This window comes from Carassius carassius, chromosome 8 (assembly GCF_963082965.1).
Source record: "Carassius carassius chromosome 8, fCarCar2.1, whole genome shotgun sequence".
NCBI classification, from domain to species: Eukaryota; Metazoa; Chordata; class Actinopteri; order Cypriniformes; family Cyprinidae; genus Carassius; species Carassius carassius.
The window spans coordinates 16,455,003-16,475,072 of record NC_081762.1 but is presented as its reverse complement, the minus strand read 5'-3'; the positions used below and the strand labels follow the sequence as shown (position 1 = coordinate 16,475,072).

At 35.6% G+C, this 20,070-nt stretch overlaps 1 protein-coding gene across 12 annotated transcripts in view; it reads right to left on the bottom strand.

The window, feature by feature from the left end:
* adgrb2 (adhesion G protein-coupled receptor B2) overlaps nucleotides 1-20,070 on the bottom strand; it is a 300,747-nt gene that overhangs the window by 127,394 nt on the left and 153,283 nt on the right. For 11 of the 12 annotated variants that reach the window (XM_059556467.1, XM_059556463.1, XM_059556465.1 and 8 more), the window contains exons 3-4: nucleotides 8,747-8,827; nucleotides 6,768-6,932 (exon numbers count right to left, since the gene is read on the bottom strand). In XM_059556467.1, the coding sequence (XP_059412450.1) occupies nucleotides 6,768-6,932; nucleotides 8,747-8,827 (246 nt within the window). Of the gene's footprint in view, nucleotides 1-6,746; nucleotides 6,933-8,746; nucleotides 8,828-20,070 lie in introns of all 12 variants that reach the window. The other variant, XM_059556470.1, reaches the window with a different exon arrangement.

The window sequence follows — 20,070 nt, the reverse complement described above, 5'->3', positions numbered from 1 at the left end:
ACTGACCACCAGACCACAGTCAGGAAAAAAAACAGCAAAAAAATCAGAGGGTTTGATGATGAAAGGCAGAGAAGCATACTAGACAGAGAGAAATAAATAAACAGGCACAGAAAGAGATGTGGCTGTGAACCGGGCATGCGGGGCAGACAACAATCCTCAAACCAATAGATCAATGTCCCCTCAGAGCATTTCTAGAACACCAGCAAACTCTGTTCTGTGGCTCCACAGGCTGCAGGCATTGTTTAGTGTTGTTTACATGTCATACATATTATTTATATCATTTAAGACCAACAGCGACTGCAGTTATAACTGATGCAGTTACCCTTTAAAAAGCTGCGATGAATAAGCAATCCTTAAATCGGCGTAGTCTGATGCATCACTAGATTTAAAGGGCAAAAACAAATGCATAGCACCACCTGTTGGCTAATAGATGCAATTGCCCCTTTTGCCCTGAGATTCATTGAATGCAGTGGTTTCAATAGTTTTTTTTTTTTTTCTTCAGGAACCAGATTTGATATTGCACACCACATGTGTTGACCAAATGAGCACAGAGACACTTCATTAAAATCATATATTATAATATTGTTTATTCCCAAAACAATATGCAAAATAAAAATAAAAATCTATTTTTTTATAAAAATATACACAGTATATACACAAAGACATCATTATTATTATTACTATTATTATTATTATTTCATTTTCACCCTCATGTCATTCAACCTGTCCATGTTGGCTTCTGCCTAATTTGGCTGCTTCTACTAAGTGATTTTATGGCAAAAAGCTGTAGAGTTGATTGGATGCCCAGGCTTTGACGTCAACAACAAAAGCATTGTCTCCCCCTTTTTAGAAGTTGATAAGCCTATTTATTTTACTACACTAAATATACTCTATTATAATATACAGGTGGATCTCAATAAATTAGAACATCGTGGAAAAGATCATTTCATTAATTCAACTCAAATTGTGAAACTCATGTATTAAATTAATTCAGTGCACACAGACTGTCTTTGGTTCTTTTAATTGTGATTTAATTGTATTTGGCTCACATTTAACAAAAAACCCACCATCTCAACAAATTAGAATACTTCATGAGACCAATAAAAAAAAAAATTGTGATTTGTTGGCCTTCTGGAAAGAATGTTCATTTAACTCTACATGTACTCAATATTTGGTAGAGGCTCCTTTTGCTTTTATTACTGCCTTAAATCGGCGTGGCATGGAGGTGATCAGTTTGTGGCACTGCTGAGGTGATATGGAAGCCCAGGTTTCTTTGGCAGTGGCCTTCAGCTCATCTGCATTTTTTGGTCTATTGTTTCTCATTTTCCTCTTGATAATAACCCATAGATTCCCTAGGGTTCAGGTCTGGTGAGTTTGCTGGCCAGTCAAGCACACCAACACCATGGTCATTTAACCAACTTTTGGTGCTTTTGGCAGTGTGGACAGGTACCAAATCCTGCTGGAAAAATGAAATCAGCATCTTCAAAAAGCTGGTCAGCAGAAGGAAGCATGAAGTGCTCCAAGATTTCTTTGTAAACGGGCGCAGTGACTTTGGTTTTCAAAAAACACAATGGACCAACACCAGCAGATGACATTGCACCCCAAATCATCACAGACTGCTTAACACTGGACTTCAAACAACTTGGGTTAGGAGCTCCTCCACCCTTCCGCCAGTTTCTAGGACCTTGGTTTCCAAATGAAATACAAAACTTGATCTCATCTGAAAAGAGGACTTTGGACCAATGGGCAACAGTCCAGTTCTTCTTCTCCTTAGCCCAGGTAAAACCCCTCTGATGTCGTCTGTGGTTCAGGAGTGGCTTAACAAGAGGAATATGACAACTGTATAGCTGATTGACATGTCACCATATTCTAATTTGTTGTGATAGTGAATTGGTGAGTTTTTGTTAAATGTGAGCCAAAATCATCACAATTAAAAGAGCCAAAGACTTAAACTACTTCAGTCTGTGTTTACTGAATTTATTTAATACACAAGTTTCAAAATTTGAGCTGAATTACTGAAATAAATTAACTTTTCCACGACATTATAATTTATTGAGAAGCACCTGTATCATATTGTAAATTGCATTTTGCCCTATTATAAGACACATGCCAGTTGTAAACTGGAAATTTATCATCTACAGAATGGCAAACAGTTATTACAGATGAATAAATGTATGCAAAAAATAATAATAATACAAAATAAATAATAATAATAATAATAATAATAATAATAATTACATTTTGTGAGGTCATTAAATTACCGATAGAAAAAGATGACTACTGGGTATATTGTCAAGCACCAAAGCCCCATCAGAATGAACAATAAGGTAACTGTTGCATTTAAACTAGAGCTGTGTTCCCAAGTGAGCAACCACATCACCTACAATCCTGCACGAACAGCATTAATATGCTGCTTTATTTATTTGAGTATTCTATTCAATTTCACAAAGGACTCACAACTTTAAAAATATGACCAGGCTCTGAAGACACCAGAAAAAATAAAAAATAAAATAAAATAACAGCCAAAACAACAATCAAAAGTAGCAGTAAAAAATAAAATGCAATAATAATTAAATAAATACATCCACCAGAAATTTACTTAAACATAGTTTCCCCATTTGACTCATGAGTCATTTTACTTGTCTGAGATAATTGCATCAGATTGCATTCATCAGTAGAGACATAAGCTTTGAATAGTGTTCCTTCATTAAAGTTGAGCAGATTGAGTTTGGCCTAGCACTGCTCTGCTCCGCTGCCCAGACACAATGATATGCAGCAGCGCTAGACACATCCTCAAACATACTGAGGGGAATTTCTTAAGGCTATCATGAAAAGATTAATTTAGATTTTGGGTTTCATTGGGACCAAGGTTTAGCGTTGCAGATGACTTGTGATCTTGCCATGGAAACCTTTTGACTGATATCTTTGCCTTTGTTTGGAGAAGAAAACCACATTCTTTCATGTCCGTTACAGAAGAGATCAGGGCTAGTTGCCATGACTGCTATTTATAGTAGTTTTGGGGTAAAGGTCCAGGCTTTTCTGTAGCAGTGGTTTTGTATGTGTGAAAATGTATTCATTTGAGTTTCTTTTTGTGATTTCAGTACTCTGAACAAAAAATGTAATACCATTTATTTTGTATTAGTTGTTGGGTAACAAATAGTCAAACTAACACCATTCAAACAAGGATCAACCAGGTTCTGAAGGTAGATTTTTAAGAGGTTGTCACATTTAAATTTGCTTGAGAAATTAGTTTGTTAAATTTATTGTATTGCCTTTATCACTAATTGCTTTTGTTTCCTAATTGTTTTTGTGTAAAACTTTTATTGAAAAGCCTAAATATACTGCTTAATGGCAGCTTTCATTCCACATTTTGCGCTATACAAAAGGTCAACTGCACACATTTTTTCTTCAAAAGTATGACAGCTGACAGCTCTTTTTGAGATGTGTCGATACATGAAACAATGTATTACCTAGAAATGCAGTCAAACAATCCAATCTTAAAGCTTACATGGTAAAACATGCCATACCATTACTGAGAAAGCAAAAGAGAACATACTGTAATTCAAGAATTCACAGTGTTAATTCTGATGGAAACAGCTATCGATAGCTTGTGTCCACAAATTAGACTGAGCTCTAGATTGGGATTAGCTAATGAGCAAACAGAGGGCAATTTAAGACTGCAGCCAGAATGGCTGTTATTTTAAAAGTACCTATTTTATTTGAAGGCTGTGCTTGATCAATTTTGAATAATAGCTCTCCTCCAAACTAAATAAACCTGGCCTGCATAATTGCTTTCGCAAATCAATTAACTTCTGTTTGAACAAAAGCCAAAAGAAGGACCAAGGGACTTCCATTGAGCGTTAAACTCTACTGAAGCTATGCTAGCTCAGACTAATCTCAAAGACACTCGGTCCCTTTTCGTCAGTGTGCATCCCTGTTAAACACTTACTGTGGATTGAAAGTAATCTATGAACACATGCACGCACACACATGAGGCTCTGCTCTGGTTCACAGTCTTTCTCTGCCAAATTTTGTGTCCCTTTGGTAAACATTGCCTGCCTGCTTATGTTGTCAGCAAAAATAGTATAAAATTCTCAAAAAAGTTAACAGCAAGCATCTCACATTCTTATTTATGGCCATTGTTTACCTTTTTATTGACACATAGTTCTCTATTATCAGCTTTTCTGTCCTATAGCATCAAAAATCTATGCATTCCAAAAGTTTGTGTGTCTGAACATAATTTCGCTCATATCTGAGCTTCATCAATCACTGTTTAAAATCAATAATCGGCAGGCAGATATTTCCAGGAGAAACCCTTCACTATGAGTCTTCCTCGCTCGGCTGAGATCATCTGCCACTGTCCTTAAATCATATCCTAAAGCACTGATCCGCACTCTTGGAGAGACTGAAAAATGCCCAATTCTGAACATGGCAACCATCTCATCAAAGCCCAGACGCTGAATATCAGAACTCAGGCTGAATGCACAAGTGAGAGGTAAATTGAGTTATGTTATGTATAACTGTTTTACATAAATATAGTACTAACATACAGAAGGACTTACACAGCTGTTGATATGCTACAATGGTCAATCTATATATGCCTTGTAAGCATGAAGATTTGCATCTTCTACTCAGCATTTAAAGACAAAGCAGGAAAAAAACCAAAAAAGCCCCTGTTGAAATCATTTGGGGTCTTAACTGTAGACATGCATTAAATCTCCTTCAATCTCCAAAACAATACAAAAGAGGGGAAAAAAAGGAGAGGGAATGATCATATCCAAACAGGTTTGTGGATTAGGAAATGTTTCAAGCCATAAGGTGTGACCTGTTGTGCTATGTGTTTAATATAGTTTAGTCTATTAAATGAACACCACTGTTCAAAAGTTTGAGTTCAGTAAGATTTTTATGTTTTGGAAAGTTATGATTTATTTTTTTCAGCAGCCATTACTCCAGTCTTCAGTGTCACATGGTCCTTCCGAAAAATTATTCTTTGAATCATATGTTGATTTTGTGCTCAAGAAACATTTGTTATCATCATCAATTTTGAGAACAGTTTTGCTGCTTAATATTTTTGTGGAAACTATGATGCTTACATTTTTTTTGATGAATAGAATAAACAAAAACAACAACAAAAACTTCAGAACAGCAGTGTACATTGATCAAATTAATTAATGCAAAATAAGAGATATCCTAAATAAACTAAATGAAAAGATAATGTGTGCATGCTAAATTGTATTGTCAGCATTCACAGCTTACAGCTAACAACAATTGCAATGGTTATTTAATTAAAACATCCAGATATTCCTACTTGTAAAGAAAGCATTGATGTCTTTTTTACTCATGAGGTCAGTGTTGTTTTGCTCCGGAATGAATCAGTGTTATTGAAGAAATCGACTGAATGAACAATTCACTGACTCATTCACAAGTACAGTCACTTGTCGTCACCTACAGGCATATCGACGTAACCTGCAAGTAGAGTCACTCGCATTTTCCCATCGGGCGCCACATCGTTTACTTAAGAAAAAGCATTTGTGCCCATTTGTGTGCCCATGGGCGTGCTGGTCTTAAAAAGAGGTGTGTTCAGGCGAATTGCTGGCGCATTGCTATTTTAAGGAGCTGAAAATATACTGCGCCATAGATCGACTCAAACCTGGTCTAAAGTAAATGGCGCAATATGCTTTTGTTATTTAAAAAGCGTGTTGGTAGAAAATGTGCCTCTGGGCAGGTCCACAGTGCACGTTGACTTTGCTTATTACACACAGGGATGCGCATCACACAAACATGCCAAATATTAAAAACAAAAGGATTACAGTGTTGAATGATATTATTGTGTAGGCTACATAAATATAAAAATTTAATGATGGATAGTCATTGCATGTGTTAGAATTAGGCTACTTATTTGCAATTCAGCCTATTACTACTTATAATGATGAATGAAATTGGCTAATTAATTGAACAATCGTGCCATATATATATTAATTGACTCATCACACAGAGCTTTGGTGGATTCCTGCTTGTCCCGTACGATTTCCGTCTGTAAAATAGCAAAAGTGGATTTGGACACGCCCTGAGTGCACCTGCACCGTGCGCTTTACACTTTGCGACTAGATCGCTAAAATAGGGCCCACAGTCTGTCTGGAACGAACACATACAAGCTGAGTTATACAAACAGTGAAAAGTCCCTGTTGTATAATGTGCATTGTAGCACCTCTTGAATGCTGAACTGACCAATCAGCATCCAGGACTGCAAATGTCCATTAAACAGTGTTTTTAACATGCCAATACTCATTTTGGCAAAAAACAATGTGCAGACGTGCAAAAAAAATAAAAATAAATACGATTGAGACTGATCTCACCTAAAAATCACACAACCTTGATGCACACCAAACTCAAGTGTACATACTCAAGTACATGGACAAAAAAGACTGAACAGCTTGATTTATATCAATGTAGTACAGAGTGTCAATTGTACTCAGTTCCACAATAGATACTCAACACAAATGCAGTGTGTGTGATGCACATGTACTTCAAGCATGCAGTGGAGGGAGGAAATGTGTGTGCCATGCAAAATAAATAATACTAACCAAATCATCTAATAGCTGTAGATTCTTCTCATGCACTGGCCAATAATACTTACAAAGCAAAAGCAAACATTCAACTAATGTTTAATTATTTGACCTGCTCATGCAGAGTGTGAGAAAGTGTGAATGTGTAGATGGCCATCCAAAAGCATGGAGGTACTCTACCTGCTTGATGCTGCGGCTCACCTGGGCAGGTGGCAGTGTTGTTGCAGAGTCGGGTTTCCCTCAGCGGGCCGCTGCAGAGGGTCCCGTATGGAGAGGATACACATGAGCGAGAACGAACTTGCCAACCCTGCCCACATGTCAGTGAACACACACTCCACTGAGACCACTCCTCCGCTGCTGGGTCACCTACAAAACACAAGATGGAGAGAAAATAAAATCTTTAAATTCTTGACCCAGCCTCAAACCACAGACTTCAACGTCAGTTCTGAAGAGTTATGTGACCCTACTATGTCAATACATTCCTGTAAATAAATTAGAACAGCTCTTCCAGGAATGTTTATTTATTTCTTAAGCATTCAGGAAAACCTCCAACAATCCATAACTTGTCTTCAGCAATTTAAAAGGTGTTGCAAGGTCAGCGGCAGCTGGAGCCAACCCATCAGCTTAGGCTGAACGTGATGGGTGGGAATACGGCATGTAAAGTTCCCTAGTCATTTTTTGTCATTTTTGAAAGCCATGTCCTTAGATAGAGGCGACATCATGAAGTGAATGGGCAAATCGAATTAATTGCATGTCTTGTAATCGTATTACATCTTCATTTGCATGTGGTGAGTCAGAGCTTAGCCTTATTTGTGGAGCAGATGGGTGGAGAATAGAGTTTAGGAGGCTGATGGGGACAGGGGTGCCAACGGGAGTTTATGCACATAAGTTTTCTATCACAGACATGGAGGCTGAAGAGTAGAAAAAAGATGCCAATTACTTCAACAGATTTATTAGTAATTTTTAATAGTAAAAACCATTTCAGGTAACACTTCAGTATAGAGACCAATTCTCACTAGTAACAAGTAGCTTACTATCATGCATAGTACTAGAATATTGGTTGTTTATTTGTACTTATATATTCTGTATTATATATTATATATTCTATTTGTATAGCACATATTCTGCATGACCATATCCTACATCCCTAATCCTACACAATACCTAAATTTTAAAACTACCTTAATAACAATTAATAAGCAGTAATTAGCAGTTTATTGAGGCAAAAGTCATAGTTAATTGTTAGTTAATAGTGAGAACTGGACCTTAAAATAATGTCTGACCCAGTTTTAAAACTATTTATATATAATATGTGACCCTGGACTACAAAAACAAGTAATGAGGGTCTTCTTTTTTTACTGAGATTTATATATCATAATAATAATCATAAATAAGCTTTCCACTGATGTATGGTTTGTTAGGATAGGACAGTTTGATAATCTGGAATTGAGATAAAAAAAAATTAAATAATAATAAAAATTCAAAACACAGAGAAAATCACCTTTAAAGTTGTACAAATTACATACTTAGCAATGCATATTACTAATCAAAAATTACAAATTTACAAACTATATTCATGGAACATGATCTTTATTTAATATCTTTATGATTTTTAATGATGAAAAATCGATCATTTTGACCCCATACAAAGTATTGTCGGCTATTGGCTACAAATATACCTGTGCAACTTATGACTGGTTTTGTGGTCCAGGGTCACATATGTATATTTATATGAATTATTTCAATATTAAAATGTGTGCATGTAAGTGTAATTTATTCCTTCAATGTCACATGGTCCTTCAGGAATTTGGTGCACAAACCACTTTTGATGATTAATATTTTTGAAAGTAATACTTTTATTCAGCACGGACATCATGACTTCATTAAGTGACACTAAACACATTTATAATGTTACAAAAGGTTTGCAAATTGTTTTCATCACTGATGATAATAAAAAAATCATTATTATGCACTGAGCACCAATAATGCTTAATAATAACTGAGCAGCAAATGAAACACTGAAGACTGGAGTATTTTCCTTTTTAATTACAACATACATGCTTACAAAACCTATAGGATTTGCTATATTCAGACACTTTTTTTCTCTCGAAAAACATCAAAGCACTGTCCATGGTTCTGAAATGCAATTCAACTTAATAATGAAAGGAGATGGGACTCACCTGTCTGGGCCTGAAACACACCCGGCTGGTCAGCTGATCGTGGCCTTTGTGTCTTCACCTTCTGCTCATCATCATCAGGTTCTAGACAGAAACATGACAAAGAAAAAAATATATATTAAAGAAATAGGATAAGACAGGCCATGTATGAGCTATAGAGGATGTATTATTTCATGAAATGGTGCCAACAGGAATATGATACACTAATATATTTTATGTATTCATATATTTAATAACAATAGTAATATATTATTACAATATAAGACATGTATGGTCACAAATTTGCATTTTATTTTATTTTTTATTGTTTTTATATGCTTCAAATGTGACTCATCAATCTCACTACATTCTATTCAGAATATGCTGCTACACATGTGTCTTTATTAGTATGGAACTGACGCATACGTTTATACAATCACAAATTCTAAAGCCCACACATACTATTAGCACTGTTTTACATTTACACAATAATGTAATACATCTCTCCACCGAGCTTTGCCTCACCATTGTGTGAGGAACATTTTAAGTGTGCTGCTACAAACCTCATCTTGTAGCAGCTCCTGAGTAAACCTACATAAGCCAATAGAGACCCGTCACCAAAGTGTTTTCTATATCTGGCCTAGCCCTGGGCACATGAAATCCCTCATAATGTGAATACACACTCATGAGAGCATATATTTCAACTCCTCCTCGCTCTGATGAGGCTACCTGTCCCCAAAAAAAGTGAAGTTTTGTGGAAACTTGCTAATTCCTTGTCTACTTTGCTGAATGTAAGTCTTTACGTTCAGTGTATAGTGTCATGAGTGCCTGAACAAACCAAATGAATCCGAGGGATTAACTCTTTTTGACGCCTCAACCTAAAACTGTAGTGTTTCTAATTCAAGTTGCACCGAGAATTTATTTCTTCTTATACTTCTTCTTCTTAAAAAAAAAATAAAATAAAAAAATAAAAAAATGAAAAGTATGGAAGCTTGTTTCTGCCAAATTATATATATATATATATATATATATATATATATATATATATATATTATATATATATTATATTATATAATTTGTAACTTGTAACTGTATGATTTTTTTTTTTTTTTTGCAAGATGTTAACTCAGAATTCAAAGAAAGAAAAGTCAGAATTGCAAGATAAAAATTATATAAATTAGGAATTGTGAGATGTAAACTCAGAATTGCAAAAAAAGTCAGATTTTAGTCTTGCAATTATTTTTTTTTTTCAGAAATGCAAGTATACATCTCACAATTATGAGTTTACATGTTAATTAAATCTAAGGTTGCCTTTTTATTAATACTTTTTAAAATCTAGTGGGGGAAACAGGCTTCCATGTGCACAGAAAAAAAAAGAATGTAAAAAATACTGGTGAGTACACATACATTTGTTCAAACTAATGTTAATGAACCAGCATTAAATATAAATGAGGGTGGGGGTGTCCAAAGTAATTAGCATACAACATATCCAAACCATCTCCGTATAAGGGCCTCTACACAACCTCTCCTGTGCTGCAATTATATAAAAATATGTCTACAATTACACATGGAATTTGTGTGTATGTTACACATGTTTGTGTGTGTGTGTGTTTTACTCTCTCTCTCTCTCTTTTAAATGTTTGCACTCTTTAACATTGACTTAGTTTGTCTCTAATGTATAGAGTGCCCAGTACACTCATTCAGCGTGCAGCACTCTCTTCTCTGGAGCTGATTGGTCGACTTGATCTTTTGCTCTGAGTATGTGAAAAGATGAGTTGCGTGGGTTGCTAATAAATTCCACCGGCATATGCAGGAAAAGAGGATTTCCATAAGATGTAGCAGGAAGAACCAGAGGAAGAAAACACTACAAAAACAAGTGGATTTTCTTAAGGCTCTTTCTAAATTACCATGAGCATTTATGGGTGCTTAAAATAATTCACAATCATAAAAAGCACATCCTCAACATGTACTGAGAAAAAAAAAAAAAAAAAAACATTTTTTTTTAGGGATCATGATTTATACTTCACTGATTCCAAATGCTAAATTCATCTTTATCAGGATGCGAAGAATGAAGCACCCCACAGACTGTGTTTACGTTTCCATTATTTTGCTGTGAAAAGTAGTTTACATGTCAGTGCAGACAGGATTTTAAATGTAGATACTACTGTAAAGATTCCAATGAATTTGAATAATGTAGGGCACAGAACATTTGACCTGCATTTAAATCTGAATGCTTCAAAAATAGATTATAAACAAGGAAAAGTTTAAACTATATACTGCTTTTAATATACAGATTTGTAATACATATTTTCAAAAGACAGAATGGAAAAGAATGTGACTCTCGAAACTAACTTTACCTTGACACTGTGTTATAAAGATGCAACCCTTAAGATGAGACACTCCCAAAACATTGTGATAAACAATACAGACATCAATTTGAATGTGTATGGATGTAGCAATGGTGCTTTAAAGGATAACTTCACCCTGAATGAAAATTTGTTCATCTTCTACTCAACCTCGAAGCATCCTAGGTCTATGCGACTTTCCTTTTTCATAATATTCCAATCGGAGTTATATAAAAAACTGTCCTTGCGCTTCCAAGCCTTTCAATGGGGGAAAAGCGGGTGTTTGTTGTCAACCGTTCAGAAGACATGAAATAAAGTGCGACCATCAGTATTAAATTTTTATCGCATTTCCATATCGCACAGCCCTTATGTAAACACAAACTTTTACTTTGGATGCGATTTATCACAATTAATCATTTGACAGCACTAATTTAAATATTTATGTATATACATCTAAATGTATTTCATTTTATACATTACACTTATATACATAAATATACATAATTTTTCATTATATATATATATATATATATATATAACAGCCAATCTGTACTACAGTATAAGCTTAACATTTTTGTGGTAGAAGCTGTACACTAGAACATAAAGATAGAAGCTAAAGCCTATTTAAGTTGGTTAGAAGACAAGAAAACAAAAAGACTAAAGAAATTGTGAGAAAGAAAAACATAGTAGGCTACTGCACAAGAAAGGCAGACGAGCATTTTTTTAGCAAAGGGAGCTGCATCATATACATTTGAGCACATGGGATGGATGGATACTCTAGAGACTTCTCCCTGTTGGCTCTGTCAAACAGACCTGATTACCAGCGCTCCCTGCAGGGCCTGTGTTAATATGCTTATGATAGCTCAGACGCGCACGCAGACGATCACACTAATTTACTCTGTCACGGAAAAGACAATAGTGGTGTCAGGAAAGGCGGGGGTTTGTTCTGCTTGCTTTTTGTATCTCACTCCTACGCTCTGCCTCACCTCTGCGTCTGTTGTTCTACGTCGGGTCTACGCCACTGTCTCCATTCGGCAAAGGGTGAAGAGAGCGGTTTGGTAAGATAGAGATATAATAAATGCGTCTTTTATCTTCAAATCAGACACAGATTCTGGGTTGAAGTATAGCCTATGACCTTTTTTTATGTCTTTGATTTCTCAATTTCCTCACAATAACATCTCTATTAACCACCACCCGTCTCCTTCCTGCCGCATTTCACAGAGTGTCCAGCCTGCATCCAATAACATCCACATGTTGAGAAGGAAACAGCCCACGCTTCATTAGTCTTCATCTTGACCGTGCTTCAGAGTAAACTGAGTCATCATACAGTGCCTTCCACAATTTAAAGCAATAGTAGTGTTTTCTTTTTTGATTTACTCAGTCATACGGTATGTTGTTCCAAACCTACATGACTTTCTTTCTTATGTTTAACATGACAGAGAATGGCGTTTAAGTTGTAAGACCTACAGTTCAAAATGATCTTATGCTCACCAAGGCTGCATTTATTTAATCAAAATACAGTTAAAAGAATTTTAGAAATGACACTGCAATTTAAAACTAATTTCTCCAGAGTTTTTACACGATCCTTCAGGAACCATTCTCATATGCTAACATTTCTTTCATTAATGCATCCTTGAATAAAATTAATAATAATAATAAAACATTTGAAATCCTTTTAATGGACTTCAAATGCCTTTTAGATGCTCAATCTATATTTGTAACAGTACAAACCTCAGTTTCTTCTCTGAGTCGATATTTTATTCTCAAGCTGAAACTCAGTCATGTGGTAAAGCAGGATTCTCTAGAGAAGACTGCAGCAGTGGGGTGTGTAACCTGCCTAAGAGTCCAGTATGCTAAACAGATGTTCATCATCCTGGGACGTCTTCTGTACAACTGTACTTAATTCCACCTTCCGGTGTGTGTGTGTGTGTGTGTGCGTGCACATGTATCTGATGCTAAAACTTTAAGCACTAAATGAGAGGTTGAATTATGTATCCAATACTCTCACAGCTTGTTCTTGGAAGCCGGAAATTAATTTAAGCGGTTAGCTCAAATTTAACCCATTTAATTAAACGGCCTGGAACGGAATGGAACATCCGCACGCATCCATCCGAAATAATCAATACTGAGCTTGGATATTTAAAGATGCTACACCACATTCATCAGTTAGACATTAGACGTTAGCAACATTAGACATGGGACACAATGACAAGTCGGTTAGCAATGTCGACCAGTTTTTCATATTTGTGTTAAAATAACTAAATAAATAAATAATTATTTTTACAAATATAGCTGATACATTTTAAATGTCTGATAATATTAAGATGTACTACTTTGACCAAATACAGTAAAAATAAATAATCACACCTTGAAAACCATTAAATGATACAAGTAAATTTAGGCAGCAGAAAATTACCTTGTACAGAATGTAGTGTAAAAATGGATATTAATTTTAAGATTTGCGAAATATTACATTATCTGTGTTTTTAAGGGTTTGTGTTATGTGCATATGTGCAAAAAAACTAAAAAACAAAGACGTGTGTGTGTGTCCATTTATCTCACATATAAATTAAAATATATATTTATTGATTGTTTATTGTATTAAGAAGTGGTGGGTTAATTAAAATACAAATTAAATAGATAGATAGATAGATAGATAGATAGATAGATAGATAGATAGATAGATAGATAGATAGATAGATAGATAGATAGATAGATAGATAGATAGATAGATAGATAGATAGATAGATAGATAGATAGATAGATAGAAATCTGACTTGTTTTGTGACAGGCTTTACAGAGTTAAGAGATGTCTGAAGTTAAAAATAGTTTTATGAAGTATATATATATATATATATATATATATATATATATATATATATATATACACACACACACACACACACACACACACACATGACCACATTGTTCTATCCAGCTGCTTTTCAACACAAAAAATGTGTCCTATTCATAAAACATCCAAAGAAACATCCTTTCTGGCAGGTGAGCCTGATTTTGAAAGCACATACTTCTGCACATCCCTATTTTAGTGCACAAAAGAGTTTGTTTGTGTATCTTGGTAATGCTTTGTGAAAAGTACATCTCAAAGTAAACTAAAACACTTAGCTTCGAAACAAACCGCAGCGAGGCACCATACCAGCCAGCTAGACATAAAACAGATGTAGCAGGAGAAAAATCGGCAGCAGCATCAGCAAGAGAATCTATCAGCACGGTACGGCAGCGATGCATCTCCAGCAGATGCATGACACCCCTCAGCCTGCCTCTCCACAGCAACATCAACAACTTTAAAACCCCAACAATTCACTCCACATCTTTCCTCTCCAGCTCTTCCATGCTCTGCAGAGTTCTGTGAGAGGCAAATACGACCTGTCCATCAGCCTCCAGTAGGGGTGGACAGTTATTATAACAAGCATCTGTCCATTCTCAACTGTCATGAAGGTACAAATTGAAAGTAAAAAATACAAAAGCCTTCATTCAGGACACTGTGCTGGGCCTCCCCTATAAAACAATTATGACCGGAACTCAGAGTGATGCAATGGGATTTAGAGTTAGACAGGCGGTAGAAACAAGCATAAAGAATCAATAGGGATATGTATATATATATATATATATATATATAAAGTAAACTTTTAGATAACTGACCTTTTTCGTGTTCCTTGGAGCTTTCAATAGTATATACTGTAAAATGAATAATTCACCCAGAAATGCTTTTCACTGAAATTCTTGATATTCGCACTTCCTCACCTCATGCATCAGAGTTCTTGAGAGAGGAAGCACAAACTGTTCTTTTAACTGTTCAATGAATCAGTTAGTGCACTTCACAAAACAGGTCTATACGGTACATTCAAAAATCTGATTGATTTGGTTCTTGGTTAATCAGCTGAATCACTAAAGGATTCAGTTACAGAAGTTAATAACTTGTTGGAAAGAAAGGTAATTGAGAATAACAATGTACATTCAGGACTGTTTCTCTCACAAAGTTATTAAGAGGACTCTAAGCAGAGGGTATGATTTATATGAACCACTTCTGTGATACGTTTATGGTGTTTCTGTGTCCTTTTTTAAGCCAGATAGTTTCAATGCTCCTTCAATGCAAATGCATGAAAATGCTACCAGAACATTCTTCAAAATAGCTTGAATCTTAAACAGAAGAAAGAAAGTCATACAGGTGTGGAATGACATAGGCATCATTTTCCTATCTTTTTTATTTTTCATTCTATTATTATTTGGTACAGGTCAGTGAGTTTTGGTGGTCAACATGATAAAACCTAAATGTTTCTATGTGGTTTTGTGTATGCATTAATGTGTTTTCATTTTAATGTGGGTGATTTTTTTTTTTACTCCACTTACTATGATTACTATGTGGTGCCTAAGTGTGTTTGTTCATATATCCTTGATGTGGTGATTCTATCTGACTCAGTGAGCCACACAAAGGAAGTGATTTATGCGTCTTCATGCTCACATCTCTGGCCATGTTTTATGCACACGTCCCCAAACCCTGATTGTGTACACAAGTGCATGTGCGCACAGGGCTATTTATGACTATACACTGCAGCATGTGTGACCTACTCGGCACAATTATAGGTGTGTGTTTATTTATGTATGTATCTCCTTGTCAAATTGATGTGGTCAGGGCCAAGTCTGCAATTTGACTTCAGGATTTGCTATTGTAAAAAAAAAAAAAATCTGAGTGTGTGTGCTGTACGGTATATGCATTAAAGAGGTCTATAATAGGCAGCTGACAGGGGAAAATATTAACAATGATCTGATATTAAATTCCCGGCATATGTCGATGATGTCATTGCTGATAACTGACTATTGTCCAGTATTAAAACCCACAGTGCAATTTTCTTTAAACAAAATAAAACGTAAAAAAAAAAATTATAATAAAAAATAATTTTGAGATTACATTTACACAATCACATTTAACTAAGTGCTATTAAATTGTTAGATGACAGTGGAGGTAATCTAAATCTAAATAAAAATTTGGGGGAAATGAGCATGCAATTAAAAATTCATTTTGTAAAATATCCATATTGGAGGAAAAAAATAAATAAATAAAATATCTACTATGAAAATGACTAACAGAAACATTTTTATTAAACTCAAAATATTGCTTGCAAAACTGCTATTTAAATCAGATCAAACAGATATTCTGAACAGCGTTTAATAGATCAAATTCTGTTTGGATTCAGTTACAAAACGCAGGTATTGAGCTAGCTATGCTAACCTGTGATAATCTATACACTTCCACTACAGTTACATATCAATGAGACACTTGGGGTTAGTGACTCAAGTAAAACTCTCTCTTTCTATTCTCCCGGCAGGTGTTCTCCTTATTTACTTCACTTCCTTCCTTATCTGAGACTGCAGTAACATGCTGGGACTCTACCTTCCAGGCTGCTGCAGGGTGAAGTCAGGTATGAAGGTAAGAAATATCTGTAGGGCCTTTAAGTAAACATGCCTTAATAAGAGCCCAAAAATTTGGATGGCAATTTACAGTACATATAGATACAGAGATAGAGAGAATGAGAGGATGGAGAGAAACAAGAGTAGGCTAAAACTTTTCATTCCGACAAAGGCTGAAGCTAAGAAAGTTGATTTGGTGGTTTGCCAGTTTGAGCCAAAGTCATTCTTTGTTGTTTGCAAGGCCAGGATTTAGACACAAAGATGATTGAGCAAGTGAAGGAGAATGAGAAACGAGCCGCAAAACATGCAAGGAGAAAAACAAAGAAGTAAAAACAAAAAGATGCGTAAGGCATGATGACAGCTGTGTTGGGGAAAGATGGATTTCATCCACAACGAGAGCCAGGCATTGTGGGAGACCCACAGAGACACAAATCCAAATGTGTCAGAGCTTGTAGGTGTGCATGTGTGTGTGAGAGATGGATTACGTGGTTGTGATGTGATGTTAACGGTGGGAAACCATGTGGAGGTTTGTGTTTCTCATCCCAGTTGATTCCTTCAATGGGAGTGTTTGGATGGAAGATAAGAACTCTATGGTGTGTGTGGTGTGAGTGTGCTTATTGTTTTTCATGTTTTTATTCAGGCATTTCATTCTGAAACCAGCAAATGCAATAATCATATTCTCACTATTTATTTCTACTCAAATCTTCTCGCCTCCCCTGAAATATAAAATAGCTCCAGGTGTTGTAGATTGAAGGATGAAAAAGTACACTAGATTCATGGATGGAACTTTCTTACAGACAAAGATACAGACAAAGCATACATTTTCATATCGTTCATTATAATGTTGTGATGCATAAATTTACTAGTAATCAATTAAATCAAAAAGATGGTATCAGTAACTCAGTATGTACATTTTATAATGTTAAAAAAGGTTTAATATTTATGAATTAGATTATAAACTCATCAATTTCATTGCGATTGCAGTGCGGAAAAAGCCCGTTCACACACGCTTTTGATATGCTGTGATATTTGATTGCTTCTGTCGTGTCTGGTGTGGACACCCAAATTGCTTGTTGCTGGAATATTGTCACGTCACGTCACGTCACATCACATGTAGTTGACAAAATGTCGTTCCAAACCTGTAAGACCTCCTTCAGAACACAGTTTAAGATATTTTAGATTTAGTCCGAGAGCTTTCTGTCCCTCCATTGAAAGTTTGTATACGGTATACTGTCCATGTCCAGAAAGGTAATAAAAACATCTTCCATGTAGTCCATGTGACATCAGAGGGTCAGTTAGAATTTGTTGAAGCATCGAAAATAAATTTTGGTACAAAAATAAAAGAAATTACGACTTAATTCAGCATGGTCTTCTCTTCAGGGTCTGTTGTGAGTGTGTGCATGACGCTGCTGATGTGTTTTCTGGTGTGCCAAATAACAAAGATATCACGTCAGTGGCCTCGTACGTCAACACCGTCACTGCAGTGTTGTGGAACGACATGAGGGTGAGTCATTAATGACATAATTTTGATTTTTGAGTGAACAATCCCTTTAAGTTGTTTTAAGATTTGCTAGAATGTTTCTAGATGGTAGAAACATGTTTCAACAATCCTGCCAATCTCAATGAGTTCACTCTTTCAACAACTCCTCCAACATCTCCACTCCATAGTTAGGTCCAGAGAGAACATGTTCAAGCCCTTCTATATGGACAGCATGTCAACCCTGTCAACCCTCACCACATGCCCTCATATAGATTACATGAACCCCATTCCATTAATAAAACATATCCACCAGGGGGACCTGTCGAAGAGCCTTTGAACTGAACACATACAGGGTTGCATGGCTACCCTATTGTATTAGTCATCCAGGTAGTTATTCTAGTTGAAAGGTCAACATTTATCTATGCAAAGAAACAAAAGTACCAATATCTACACTGTCAAATTAAAATCGAAAAAAAAAAAAACAGTCAACCAATGATATGTCAGACGTCTAACATCTATATCATCGACTGGTTAAATCATTGCGTTCAACCACAAATCCGAGTCTTTTGGACACAAGCTGAAGCAATACTTAAGGAGGGTCACATTCAGACAAATGAGGGTCCTTCAAAAACTGGCATGTAATCTTTATCATCTAATTGAGGGGATTTACAGGTAGCAGACATTTGCGTAGAGTGCACTGTGGAATGTGGAAAGATTTGAAGTTCACAAGGATAAGATGATCATATGAATGACTTCCTCATTCAACAGCACTTCAAAATAGTGAACAGAAATACATAAATCTCTTGGAGAATGCAGAAGATTTGAACAAAACCAAGTCTGGTGACTATATGAAAGAAATGAGAAATAATATTTAATGTTTGAATGAACTGTATGTATCCTGCTACAGGTTACGAGAATGTAGGCCTTTTGTTTACTCATTTCAGTCAAACGAAGCAAAGCAAACCCTTCAATGCGGTTATAGCGTTTTCTTTCTCAAGTAAAGCAGTGTGTGTGCAAGGTTGTAAACACGTAAGATCAATATTAACTGCTCCCGTTGGACTTGACAGTGCATCAGAAATAATACACTACATCACAAAAGGCCTGGACTGTTGAACTGTTTGACGACTTAGTCTTTGATAGGCTTTCCACACACACACCACTGAGCTCTCCAGTGAAGTAAATGGCCTTTTAGTTTGCTGATCTGCCTCTTTCCACATTACTCTACCTCCGTCCTCCCTTTAGTATTCTTCATTTCTCTCCTTTTTTGACTTCCTGTTTTCACCTCCAAAGCCCGCATGCACTGCCACTGTCTAAAGACCATTCTGGCAGTACTTCCAGTAACACGGGTGAGTAATGTATTTCAATGTGCCCTAAATAGTTTCCAGCATTTAATTACATTAATAAACGATTTAATTACTGTATTAGCTGAAGTTAAAGAGTGCACTTTGTTTCTGAAAATGAAGGGATGTTGAAAAGGTAATATTACTCAAATTAATGATAAAGAATTGCTAATAATAATAAATAGATAAATAAATAAATGATGCAACTGCATATGCATATACACAAGGTCAAATGAACCTCTTGATCAAAATTGCCATTTAAGTGAGTTATGTAAACAATCTATTTGCCTAAACACATTAGACCAATCACCATCTATTAAAATTGAATGTTAAGATTAATCAAACAATATTACTGTCATAAAGAGAACACTTGCTTTTCCTAATTTATTTGCAATTATTTATTACTGCATTGTACAAAATTACTTAAAAAAAATGTTTCATTCATTGACTGATACTTAAAGTCTAGATTCCTTTGGTTTAATTACTTAATATTTATATTCATATGTAACTTTGTTGTTAGAGTTTGCTATGGTATCTAAACTAGTATTGAACTGTTAGATTTCACTGCATTGGTATAGACTGAAATTCTGGTATCATGGCAATACTATTTTCCACAAAAGCTTTTCAAACTTTCTCTCAGACCTGTTTGTGTAGCTCCACATTTAAAAGCTTTCAGTCAGAGTCCCTTTACCGTGCAGATCACCTTCCTTTTCTGAGAGAAACAGCGCAACAAAAGCGAGCACACTTGCTGTG